The sequence below is a fragment of the Hakea prostrata genome, chromosome 4 (genome assembly GCF_041222555.1).
Source record: "Hakea prostrata isolate BN-2017 chromosome 4, UWA_Hpros_2, whole genome shotgun sequence".
NCBI classification, from domain to species: Eukaryota; Viridiplantae; Streptophyta; class Magnoliopsida; order Proteales; family Proteaceae; genus Hakea; species Hakea prostrata.
The window spans coordinates 50,060,640-50,074,628 of record NC_142603.1 but is presented as its reverse complement, the minus strand read 5'-3'; the positions used below and the strand labels follow the sequence as shown (position 1 = coordinate 50,074,628).

Below are 13,989 nucleotides of genomic sequence, written 5' to 3'. Positions count from 1 at the left end.
TGAAAAAAATGGAGTGGGGTTAAGAGCATTGAAAGGTGTGGAATTATAATTATTTTGGAAATATCCACATCCAAATTGAGAAGTTGAAGAAAAGTTGTCCCATTTGCAAGGTCTTCGTTCTCAAGAAACCTCTCAGACAAAAGAGAACAAAGTAGCTCGTGAGCTAGAACAACATCTTAGTTGTGAGGAAACTCTTTGGAGACAAAATTCTAGGTTGATTGGCTTCAAGAGAGTGAGAGAAATAGTTTCTTCTTTCACATTAGCATAGTGGCCAAGAGAAGGCATAATAGGTTTTTTAAGATTAACAATCAAGAAGATGAGTGATGCTCAAAGGAGAAGGAGATAAGTTATCTATTCAAAGCATACTATTAGAACCTGTTCACCTCAGTGGAAGTTGAAGCTAGGGATTGGAGCTAGTGGTACAAGGAATTCAACTGAAACTTATCAAGGAATAATATACCATGCTCTTTCCAACCCCTTGCCCTGTGTTTTTTTCAAAAGTTTTGGGATCTATCCTTGAGGAATTATTTAAGTTTATTTTTTATTTCTTCTCATAAGGTTTCCTCCGTGAAGGCACAAATGACACTTTGGTTTGCCAAATCCCGAAAAATGGATAGCCCATATTTGGTTGAGGATTTGAGGATTTCAGATTAACAAGCTTGTGCAGTGTTGCAATGAAGGTGAGCACCAAAGTTTTAGCTTCCAGACTCCATACCTTGCTTCTAACATTGTCCTTCTAGCCCAGTCAGCTTTTGTGAAGGATCGACCGATTTCAGATAATATTTTTATGGCACGTGAAACTTTTCTCTTTATCAGAAAGAAGAAGAAAGGCAGAAAGGAAATGCTAACACTCAAACATGAAGAAGGTTTATGATAGAGTTGAGTGGAGGTATGTTGCAGCTTTCCTAACTCAATCCAGAGTTTCTCTAGAAAACTAGGAGCTTCAATAATGAATGAATAACCTTTTTCTTTTTGGGTGCAAATGCATGAATGAATTCCTTGCGTAAATCTACTTAAGATTTGCCCTTTGCATATATTCATTTACAAGGTTGCATGTCCTTCCATTTTAATCCAATGAACTATAACCATTGATCCCAGACTCTAGTAATTCTTTTACAATTCCAACATGCCTTCTCTAGGCTATGAAATGTAAAAACAGTTTTCTTTTGTGAAACATAAAATCTCCAGTAAGCTAGAATCTTTTATAAGTATTTAATTAATTACATAAACAAATAAGCATTTTTGTTTTTTTTCATAGAATTCGCTTTCTTGCGGGGGAAATGTAAATATTTTGATGAAAAGTGAAATTTATTTCTTTAGAAAAATAATTTAGGTCTTTGGTTGCTAAGGTATTATTTTGTTCAAGTAGAACCTCAGCACAATGCACACAGAAAGATTTGAAGTCTTGAGCTGAGTGGAGTAGAAGAATTTAAGAAGAAATTAAGATAGAATATCAAAGAACTAATTGAAGAAGCCCTTGGCTAATCCTGATGTTATCTCCTTGCATTACCTAATCAACTATCTTCTAAACCTACATTTGATGTAAGGTTAGTTAGGCTGCTGTGGATATAAAAATGTATAACAACAAAACCCAAGAAATCAGTAAGCAACAACTTGGTAAAAGATGCAAGATGTAATAAGTAATTGGGTTATTGATGTGGTGGAAAAATACGGGAACAGGGAGAGATCACAGTCTCCTGCACCAAATGCTTGGGGTTATTGGGGTCAGGACCCCAACAGATCTCACTCATGTTGGGAGTCTCCACGAATGCCAAAGTGAACTCTCCTACCTTCTCAACCTTCCCTCTCTTCCCAGCTCTAAGTACCAACTGTTTGCTCCGATCGTATGAGAAGATGCCATCAGTCAAGCGAATGATGTCCCCTGCCTCAAAGGCATCACATTCTTCTTCCCACAGTTGGAAGTGAACTGCAGCAGTCTCATCAGCCACAAGTGCTAAGCATGCTCTCTTTTGATTACCTTGACTTACCATACTTCTTGTTGAAGATGGTCGTTTCTCCAACAATATAAATCTTGTGTTTATGTTATTATTTGCTGTAGGTACCAAGTCTTTCAGAGCAATAGATGATGATGCCATTCTTGTTGCACCTATTGATAACCTAACAAACAAGAAGGGCCAAATGAGAATGTTCTCTAGAACAATAGATTAGTATCACATCCATCAACAACGAGCTTTATCAAGATGAAGCTAAATTCAAAGTAAGATTGAGTCAATCTATTCAGTCTCCTAACAATGATAACAAGCCCATCAAAGCATTGCTACAAGTAACTAACGTATGATAACATTTATGTACAACTATAATGAACTGGGACTCAGGTTTTGCTTTAAACCCTAGAATCGAACATGAACCAGCCAAAAACTTGATCAGTCGGAGGTAATTGTTAGTGCTTTACATGGGAGACAAGGAAAAGATGCTACTAGTAAAGAGTCTCTTTATCGACATATTAAATATGAGAACCGAACACAACCTTCTTTCACACATGGAAAGTTTTCAAAAAGAAACAAACATCACAATCAAATCAGATTATCAAAGACCCATTCACCAAATAAAATGTTAAGAACAGATAATGATATTGCCAATTACTGTTTCAGTTGCAATTTGGTAAAGCCAATCAAACAAACAAGTTGATTGCAGCCACTAAAGATGCTGCAATGGTTTTAGTTCTTCTAAGCAATGGTTGATTTTCAAGCTTGTATTCTTCTACCTTCTAAGCAACCTTTTATCGAACAGTTAGAATGCAACTGTAGCAGCCAAGTAATGTGTTACTCTGAAAAAGAACACTGCTGCTTCGCAACCCTTATGGATTGGTTTTCACTATGACGCTCTAGAACAGTTGGCCGATAAGGAGATCCGTGGAATAAACCATGGCAATCAAATTCTGGAATCAGATAAAGAGGACGGAGAAGGAAATCTGATCAAGTTGTAGCAATTTGGCTAGAAGAACGTCTTCTGGGAAATAACTAAACCAAAAATAAATAAATAAATTTACGATTCATAAGAGCTGAAAAAAGAAATTAGATATTCAGCACTTCAATTAGTATCGATTTTCAATCATGACTGGTGGCTGGCAATTCTGCACGGAAGTTCCAGTAATTGAACTAAGATACTTGAGCTCAAAAGCTATCTGGAGTCTTAAAAGAAAAGATCAATGAGAAAAATCAAAGGAAGGCATCATTCAGAGCAATCGAATTCGAATCAACCTTGCTTCGATCCAAGTTTCTCAGAGGTAACAAGTGAAGCCACCTTCGAACATACGGGGGACTCTCCAGGTGAGAAATATTGGGGAATTAAAAGTAGAACGGACTTGGACAGTAAATTCGATTATTTCAGAGATGTTTTTTGTAAATTTGAAAGAAAGTTTTAACGAAATTGACTTAATTACGATATTACCCTTATTATTCACCGTCAGATTAAAAATATTACAAGGGTGTGCAACCATAAACAAAAATCCAACTTTCAAACAGAGTTGGATTTCCAAAGGAAGGAGGTGGAGATCATAACCACAAGACTCATAAGCTGTATCACAAAAAGAGTAAAAATGATATTTAAGTTGATTCTAAATTATTTTTTTCTTTCACGGAGTTCAAGTATCATTTGGTCAACTTAGAGGAGAGATAAGTGATATTTATTCCTTTTTTTTTTATTTTAAATGTCGAAGTGATATAAAGATTTTAAAGCATGAATTAGAGAAATTCATGTTTATCTCTAACCCTCTCTTCATATGTAAAACAACAACACTTGGCCTTCCTAATTAGAGAAATATTTTAACAATAAAGACAATGAAAAGAAACAACATTGTCGGACAAATTTGTAGAAACCAAGGATTTGTAATCATTATTCATCCTCCCCTCCGCTCCATATATGACGTTAAGGTCTAGGCTCCGCCCCTAGTCTTCTATCAATAACAATAGAATAACGTCAACACTTCTAGATGCAAATTAAAAAAAAAATGAAGTTAATTAGCAATATTTGGTTGTTTATGTAAAAAAGAATATTATCATAGACTTTCTTTCCCCCCCCCCCCCCTAGTAGTAGACCAATCAAGAGAAATGTCTCAACAGATATTAAAAGACTTGCTCTGCTATTGAATTTATTCACTTGCCATTCATGTTACAGGTTAAAAATTTATATACAACTGAGGAAGTTTTCACTCCATGGGAGACTTTACAATAGTTACATAAGATTGGGTTTAGTGTTGGAATAGGTATGCATTACAAAGTAGATTAAATAAAGTAGAACTAATCAAGAGAGATTTGGGTCAGGTGAAACTCAATGGTTGAGATAAGGTGAAACTCACATGAATTATAATACCAAGATGAAAAGATCTAGACTCCAAAATCCCTCTCAGCACTTAAATCCAAATATTCCAAATTATGATTTATCTTCACATAGATAATCATACCATAGACAAAGATAGAATGGAGGAGAAAAAAGAAATGAAAAGAAGACCAGCGTAAAGCATGTCTACACTCCCAATCCACAAATTAAGAACATTTCAAAGAACTCATCACACAAATTGTTGTGGAGGGTAGTCAACCCGAAAACCCCCTTGGGAAGTCACCAATGCCCCCCTTGGGAAGATTCACTAGCACCCTCTTAGGACATGTAGATACCACCTTGGGAAGTTACCAATACACCCCCCCCCCCTCAAAAGATTCACCAACATCCTCTCAAGACATATAAATTTCCCCTCAAGAAGGAACAGATGACTCCTTGGGGAACATACAGACCACCCTCTCAAGATGATTTGAAGAACCCCTCAAGGAACCCCGTAAACATTCCCTTGGGAAGTTGGAGAACCACTCCTCTGGAGGATCCCTTGGGAATCACTTGGGATAGGCTCGGGCAATGTGAGAACGCCCATCACCACGTTCGAAGAAAGCTTTGAAGAAGGACTAAGTCAAAAGGGCTTGTTATAGAAATAACCGCCCAATATGCCCACAGTGAAACATGGGGGAGTGACTCTCGAAGTAATGGCTCCATTAAAGTGCTACTAAGAAAATGAACGTGCCTCCTAAGGCAATTAGCCCCACTCTTCAATTAGTGAGCAAACTCAACGGAAATGTTGCCTCAAGGTAACTACTATATAAACCCCATTCGTGAGATTGGCAAGGTATGAGACTTTACTCACTATCATTCCTTACGTTCTAAGAACCCTCTCAGAGACTTCTATTGTTGAGCCTAGACTAACTTGAGTGTCGAAGGTGATCTCTCAACCAACACTAGGTAGGGCTGCTGTAGTTTCTTTTGTGAGTGTAGGCATTACACCTACTCGAGTCACATTGAAGAAGCCCTCAAAGGTCGTCCAACTACTCAGGTGACATGAAGAAGATCTAGACAAAACACAAATTAAAAGAATAAAACTAAAAATCACTTCGCAACTCCTTCAATATCAAAAAATACACAATAAGCTTTGAAATGAACTACTCAATAATACACCTCGATTGAAATTTTCATGAGCAAGAATTTTGAGCAATAATACACCTCCTACTTGTTAGAGTCACCCATCTCAAATATAATAGGCTTTCTACTTAAATCTTTGAACTAACCACCATGATGGAAGATATCAGGGATAAAGTAATCCATTTAATATTTTTAACTTTATGAGTTAAAAGGGTAAATTGGTTTTTTCAATTTCAATAGTAATAATTTTAACAGAGTCATAAAATGAGGTGTCAGTGTTTAAGGAGTTTTAATTAAATAGAGCATTGGACTATGGGCATTGTTTATGTGGTGGGTGGGATTTTTTGGTCCTATCAACCCATTTCCATGAAGAAAAAGAGTGGGAAGTGTGGAAGAAAAGTGTACAAATTCTTCTCGAAAAACATGAAAGGAGAAATGTGAAAAAATAAAATATTAAAAAGCTTGACTCCAAGTCTCTCCTTGGGCCGTTCTTTCTTTTGCTTTCAAATTTCAATGATGCTGTCGGCCAACTAATAAATTTTTTTAATCCTTTTTAAAAAGTAGAAAATGCCATGTAATGACAATTAAAAAATTGTTGGATAAGAAAATTAGAATGTAATGAGAAAGTTTTAGGAAACTAAGGACCCATTTCTTATCCCATTGTAAAAAGAGTCTTTCGTGTTTCTTGCTTTAAAAAACAGAAAAATTGGTAAAAATAGTTTGATTGAATTATTTTGTTTCATATGATTTTTATAATATAAATTAAAATTTATAAAAATATTTGCTTCGAGAAAAAGAAATTATACAACTATTTATTATTGTGTTTATTTTTTGAAACAAAAGTTGGGTACTGACTAAATTTTGAAAATGATTGATAATCGGTTCTGAAAACAGGTAATCAGATAATCGAAAAAATAAAAAATTATCTTGTTAGAATAAAGTATTAAATATTTTTTCTCTAAAAAAAATGTTGATAATCGGATTTGGAATACGGTGATCGGTAACCGAAAAATAAAAAGTCGAGAATAAAAAATTAACAAAAATAACAATTAATAACCGGATAGTTTATTGGATCGGATTATTATCAGATATTCGATAAAGTTCCATATTTGAATTTGGATATGTTCTAAAAATTTCCACTAGATTTGGATTTGGATAGCGAATTTGCTAATTGGATTCAGATTTAGATTGTTGTATATCCGAGTCCAATTCGATTCGTTTATAAATCTAGTCTAAGGGTGTGGTTGGTATTTGGTAACCTTTTTGGAAACCACTTTCAGTGTTCTTTTGTTTTTAAAGAACAAAAAACATGATACAGGTGTTTATTGAAATGGTTTGTTCTTTTATTCTTAAAAAATGAACTAGTGAGAAAAATGGCTCCTGTAGAACATGTAAGACTTGTTCTTTTGGGGAATAGGAACTTGACGAAATGATCTTGATGGTGAAGATTTCTGGAGACCATCTCACCCTCACTCCTGCTCATAAAACCCCTCCACCCTACTCTCTTGATCCACTCCTTTGTTCAAAAATAGGATTTTTCATAGTGTGTGCTCAATTAAGAAATACTTTTAGAACAAATTTATCAAGTGTACATTTCCAAACCATAGAATAGTCTGTAAAAGCGGTTTAATGCACATAATAATAATACTTCTTTGCCAATGCAATACTCATTCTTATTCATTTTTTTTTTTAAATATTCATATTGAACACAAACATTGCACTTCCGAGTCACTTCTTTGCTTCTTCAAAGCAAAATTAAGTTTACATTTGGTTGCTCGTGTTAAACCGATCTTCAATACTTGATTGAATCACTTTTAAAGTTTGAGAACATGTGAAAGCAAAATGATATTACTAACTAACTAATGGTAACAAGGTGGGTTACCCATGCAAAATCCTTATGGACACATGAATCGTCTATGTCGTCACAATACATATTACACATATACTATATTTATTAATCTAAGCTTTTTTAGATAGAAGATTATATCTATGGAGACCAAACTTTGTAATCAAACTCTAGGTTTCCTATAGAGAAAGAGCACACTAGACCAAAGTGAATGAATAAGATTTAAATTTTCTGTTCAGCTTTGATTTTAGAAGTCAGGTGACTATTGAATTATAATCAAATTTTATCCGGAAGCAAAATAAAAAATAAAATAAATAAATAAAGAAGAAAAAGAAAAAGAAAAAGAGAGAGAAAAAACAAAAAATAACAAAAATTAAAAAAAAAGACTAATAGAAGATTCCTTAAAGAATGGACAAGTCAATACAAGAAATTTCTTACAAACACTCGAGAAAGTGATAAGAATCTTTCACTTTTTAAACAGCACAGACAAAGCCATGTGATGTCGCAAAAGAATATCAATTTTAAACCTAAAAGTCATGTGAAAATATGAAAGTGATTAAATTCTTGTAATGCGTAAAAGAAAGTGGTAGGAACTTTCCCTAAAAGCAAAAGCATCTTTGTTATCGTTTCCTTGAGCCTCAATTCTGGTATGCAACTTCAGATTTGAAGGGACTTATTGTCCAAGCAATTTGATTTGAACAAAAAAATGTCAGTAACTCCTCAGAGCTTCTGTTCACCATCATCATCAACTAGTTCTTGTTCGAAGATGAATTATGAAGTGTTTTTGAGCTTTCATGGCAATGACGTTCGTACCAATTTTGCCGACCACCTCTATAATGCTTTAGTAGGAAGTGGAATCCAAACTTTCAGGGATTCTGAAGAACTCCAAAAAGGAAACAAGATTGAGGAGGACTTGTTCACTGCAATTCAGCAATCAAAGATCTCAATTCCCATATTCTCAGAAAATTATGCATCAAGTAAGTGGTGTCTCAAAGAGCTAACCTATATATGTGAATGCAGAAGAACACTGGGTCAAATAGTCATGCCCATTTTTTACAAAATCGAGCCAAGGGATGTGCGAGGCCAGAAAAGGAAATATGAGGAAGCCTTTAAGCAACACCAAATCAATATGGTATCCGATGTACAAAAGTGGAAGGATGCAATGAAAGAGGTTGGAGAATTGGACGGTTGGCATGTCAAGAATGAAACGTAAGTCCAACAGTTATATTTTACTCACTTGTAATTAGTATTCCACAAAATCATGATAAATCACCAACCAAAGGAAGTTAGATTATTCATATGACCAATTTGCATTAGTTGTATGGTTTAAAGAAATATATATGAATGAATTCTTAGGAAAATCATATTATTATTATTATAAAAGCACGAATTTATTGAGGATACCTATATTTATTCTTAAAAAATATCCTCAATCATTTATTAAGAGAATATGATTAATTATGTCTAAAATGTAATTCTATATTTTCATTGATTTTTTATTATGATTCTATGTTAATATTAATTGTAATTATATTTTCATTGGACACATTAGTCTTAGTTGTCACTGAAAACCATTAAGTCACTGTTTATTATAGGGATATTTTTAGAATTGAAAGAAAATAAACAATGATATAACGTTTTCACTGACAAATTAGACTAATAAAAATCTAATTTTGGGGTCTCTGTGTTTTTCAAACATAAAGTAAGGTATCAGTGCTTTAAGGCCTCCATTTTGAGGTGCCAGTGCAATTTGCTCTTCTAATTAATCCTTGCCACTAAACCCCAAATTAAGTGGTTTTTGATAGTCCTGCAGCATAGATCCTAACAGTCTCAGTTGCCCTTGAAATTAATTCTATTAAAAGCAACCCTCACACACAAAAAAGAAAAAGAGAAAAAAAAAAAAAAAAAAAAAAAAGACGAAAACACCACTACCAATCAATCCAAACATTTATTTATAAAAAGAAAGAAGCATATAACTTAATCCTTTACAATTTATTATTATTAATAATCTCCACTAAACTCCAAATTTTAAATATCTTTACATACTCATGCTTAAAACCCAATAGTTTTAATTTCATTAGAACTAAATATACTGGAATAATGCGTCTTGATATTCATGCGTAAATCCCACAATGTTTAAATAACTCTAAAAAGAGAGAATAAAGAACAGTTGTTTGCACATCACTTAAAATACTCAATTAAAATTTTTACATTAATGTTTAAGAATCCCATCAAAACTGTTTCCTTCAAGTTTATTGTAACCTATTTAACCCAAAAAAAAATAAAGTTTATTGTTGCCCCTAAATAGTTTATTATTATATCTTAGGGATAATTACTGTTGCCCCCTAGTACTCTGATTTTATTACTACTTTATCCCCTCTATTTTTTAAAATTGCTAATCCAACCTTTAACTTTGTCTAAAATTACTAATGCCCCCTTCCGTTAAGCTCAGTTAGTTTATTGATGATGTGGCATCTATATATTTTTTCAAAAACTCAAAAATAACCCTACAATTATCTCTTTACTTATTTACTCTTTTGCAAGTTATAATACTATCATTAATTAACTATGGAGAAAAATTAACTTTTAAATTAAATTTTATTTTCTAAAAAGAAACTACCAAATAAAGAAAAGACTTGCTTTTTCTTCTCTAAAAAGAAATTGCCGAATAAAGGAAATATGTGATTAAATAAAACTTAAAATAGAAACTAAAATATTAGGAAATATCTAATGTAATTCAAAGTTGAAAATTGAAAATCTCCTAATATATGCTTACCATTGTACAAAGTGTGTGGTCCCACCAAAGCCAAAATTTATTGTAAATATAAGATTTTAAGAATATAATTGACATTCAATATAGTTTCTAAAAATAAGGATAATATCATATTTTTTAACTTCTTAATTTTAATGAAGGGCAAAATAGACATTACATATTTGATGTTAACAACCACTTAACACCGTTAGAAGTGAGGGGGACAACAGTAATTTCATAAAGAAAGAGGTTTGATTAGTAATCAAACCAAAGTATAAGGGGGTAATAGTAATTATCCCTATATCTTATCACTTTGTTTTTTTTTTTTAAATTTATTTATAAATTTTTAAGCAAAATAGAGTGGTTGTATTTGAATTGAATAAAAATAGTACATGCAAAGATTAAAATAAAATTACAAACCTTCCCGTACATCATCTATTCGAAAAAGTCCCAGTAAACTCTTATCATTTGGTTCATAGATGACAATTCAATCAAGTGATCAACATAATTATAATTATTTAAAAAACTAACAAATATCCCTGTACATTGCACATGATTTTTTACTAGTAACATAAAATAAATTTTGATAACTTCTGACTATTCCAGGTATCCAAGATGTCTCAGATTCAGTATAGTGAAGATCCGAAAATAGATGATTTCAAAATGAGAGCCATATTGCTTGTTAGTGATCATGATGGCATGAAATATTAGGAAATAGTTTAAAAATAAATTAGTTTGCTAAATAATTATAACTAGGAATTACAAAAAACATTAGAAAAAAAAATTCCGAACATCCGGGCTCAACTCGGATGGTCCAACGTTGTTGTCTACTCAAGCTTCAAGTTTGTAAACCTGAAATAATGGGTTAGGATTCTATGGGATTTCACAAAAATACATGGTAACTTGGCCATTTTAAAATATCAAGAAAACTTCTACCCAAAAAAAATAAACAAAGAAGTAGAGTAAGAGTTTACTTTCTTTTGTGGGGGAATTAGTGTTGTAAATATGTTTAAAACTTTATATAAATATTTTATTTATTTTAATTGTGTCTTTTATCCATGGTTTTATTTAGTCCCACATCGGGTGGAGAGGATCTGATTATGTGGTTTTTATATAGTAAGAGCCCAGGTATTATTAATTTACTTGATACCCTATAGTGACCCTGTCATGATTATATAGATAGATATATATATTAATATTAATATATCTATATGACTTGGGAGTGTGAGCTGAAAGGTACCCAAAGGGCCTTACCCTTTCACCCACAACCTTTGGGGCTCTATATAAACTCCATTTCGTGCTCATTCTTGACACACCGAATTCCTCCCTCCTCTTTCTCTCTCTCTCTCTCTCCCTGTTATTCTGTTAAGCAGTGAACATAACCTGATTATACCTTGAGTAAACCTTTCTGGGGTGCAACCTTAAAGGTTTGGGCTGACTGATCTTGGGGTGAAGACACTTTTAGAACCCGTATTGCACAATTCGGGGTGTCTAAATACCTTAAAGAAAGTACTTCAGGTACGTTTCAGCTCTAAAGAAGTACTGTGATTACAACAACAGTTCTGGTGTGCGTGCAGATCCCTCAGACGTCAACAACAAGTTTAAGGTATTTAGAATTTTCTACTATGGCTACTGACAACACTGAAGTAGTCAACACAACTGTTGGAAAAGAGACCAACATGAAGGACTCTGCAAACGTAAGTACACATGAGAAAGTCACCGAGAACAAAGCACTCCTCTTCCATCTCTCGCAAGCTTCACAACCACCAACCGGAAAGTCGATTTTGACAAAATCGAGCAGTTCAAAGGTGAGAACTTTAAACGTTGGAAGCAAATGCTATATTTTGCACTTATGGAAGCTGGGATAGCATTTGTGCTGAGTGAACCCCAACCTGATAAGTCAGGTGATCCTACCTTCGATCAGAAAAGGATCGAATGGTTCACTGCAGATTTCAAATGTAAGAATCGCATTCTAAATGCGTTGTCAAATGAGTTATACAATGTGTATAGCTCTTTTGAATTTGCTTATGAAATCTGGGAGGCATTAGTCAAGAAGTATACTCTTGAGGATGCCGGTAACTTAAGGTTTGTAGTTGAAACCTTCTCGGAGTTTACGTTGGTCGATGGGATTAGCATCTCGACCAAGTAAACAAGTATCAAGTGTTGGTGGGGAATCGGCAAAAGAGAATATCATTCACGCGGATGCCTTTGTGACCAGTGCCTTGATACATAAGCTTCCTTCCTCTTGGAGTGCCTTTAAGGTCTCAATGAAACGAAGAGGAAGGATGGGCCTTTGACGAGTGTTGTGGTTCGGATCGAGAATAGAAGAAAGGAACCGACTTAGGAACGAATCTAGTAGTTCCAATAAGCCTAAGGCCAACCTGGTAGAGACTGAACAGAAAAAGAAATTTAATAAGTCTCTAAAACCCAATCAAGATTCTACCTTCAAAAAGAAGAAGAGAGCATGCTTCAAGTGTGGCAAGCCTGGGCATTTCATTAAGGATTGCAGGGTAAAGAAGAAAGGAGGATCAGAGAAAGCAAGGGCTAATCTGATTGACTCTGAGATCTACACTGCAATGATAACAGAGGCTTTTGTAGTTGAAAAGTCAACATCCTGGGTGATAGATACGGGTGCTACGAGCACATTTGTGGAGATAGGAGCTTCTTCTCCAAGTATTCTGATGCTACTGACAAGATCTTCATGGGAAATTCTCAACCAGCCAATGTAATCGGAAAAGGACAAATCACCCTGAAGCTAACCTCTGGAAAAATTCTGAGGTTGGAGAATGTTCTCTATGTACCAGATATAAGGCGAAATCTGATCTCTGGTCCGCTCCTGAATAAAGCTGGGTTCAAACTGTCCTTTGAAGCGCAGACAAAGCGATTCTCTTGAAAAATGATGTATTTATTGGAAAAGGTTATCTAAATGATGGCCTCTTTGTATTGAGTATTCTTGAATTAATAAATACTTCTGATTCTGCTTATGTTTTTGATTCTTTTGATTTATGGCATGGTAGACTAGGTCACAGTAGTGCACCTTATATATCTCAATTATGTAAGTTGGGCATTATACATAGTGTTAAACCACCACTGACTAAATGTTAAATTTGTGTTGAGGCTAAATTTACAAAGAAACCTCATAAGTCAGTGGATAGGAAAACGAATTTGCTAGAACTAGTGCATAGTGATTTATGTGATTTCAAATCACAAGAATCAAGAGGTGGTAATAAGTATGTTATCACCTTTATAGATGACTGTTCTAGATATACTATGATATATCTACTGAAATCTAAGAATGAAGCCTGCAATGCCTTTCTGTCTTATAAAGCAGAAGTGGAGAATCAACTTGGAAGAAAGATAAAAAGGCTAAGGACTGACAGAGGGTCAGAATATTTCAGCCTTAGTAAATTCTTTGAAGAGAATGGCATTATTCATGAAACCACTGCCCCATATCAACCAGAATCTAATGGGATAGCAGAAAGGAAAAATCGTTCATTAAAAGAGATGATGAATGCAATGTTAATAAGTTCTGGCTTACCACTTGACTTGTGGGGGGATGCAATATTAACTTCATGTTATGTTTTAAACAGAATTCCCCACAGAAAAGCGGAATGATACCATATGAAAAATGGTATTTAAGAAAACCAAGTGTAAAACACTTGAGAACATGGGGTTGTTTGGTCAAAGTGGCCATTCCGGAACCTAAGAAGCGAAAAGTTGGTTCTAAGACCATTGATTGTGTGTTTTTAGGATATGCGGTACATAGTTTACGCATACCGTTGCATGGTTATAAGAACCATTGAAGAAATTTGTGAGGAAAATTCAATAATTGAGACAAGGGATGCTGAATTCTTTGAAAGAATATTTCCTTTTAAATTTAATAGACTTGATAGTGAGTCTGGAAGTAGTAGTATGAATCATGGAAATGATTTGGCTACAACCGCTGATTTATCTCATGAATTGTCAC

The 13,989-nt window shown here is 34.1% G+C and overlaps 2 protein-coding genes across 2 annotated transcripts in view; one reads left to right on the top strand and one right to left on the bottom strand.

The window, feature by feature from the left end:
• Nucleotides 1-1,349: 1,349 nt before the first annotated feature.
• Nucleotides 1,350-3,367, bottom strand: LOC149019374 (uncharacterized). Its single transcript, XM_089151019.1, has 2 exons — nucleotides 3,222-3,367; nucleotides 1,350-2,118 (listed from the first exon to the last, which is right to left on the bottom strand). The coding sequence occupies exon 2, from the start codon at nucleotides 2,094-2,096 to the stop codon at nucleotides 1,650-1,652; it is 447 nt and encodes a 148-aa protein (XP_089007145.1). The 5' UTR covers nucleotides 2,097-2,118; nucleotides 3,222-3,367; the 3' UTR covers nucleotides 1,350-1,649.
• Nucleotides 3,368-7,895: 4,528 nt separating this feature from the next.
• LOC149019371 (disease resistance protein RML1A-like) overlaps nucleotides 7,896-13,989 on the top strand; it is an 86,667-nt gene continuing 80,573 nt past the window's right edge. Inside the window, exon 1 of the mRNA XM_089153399.1 lies at nucleotides 7,896-8,479. Coding sequence (XP_089009525.1) covers nucleotides 7,977-8,479 — 503 coding nt within the window. The 5' untranslated portion in view covers nucleotides 7,896-7,976. The remainder of the gene's footprint in view (nucleotides 8,480-13,989) is intronic.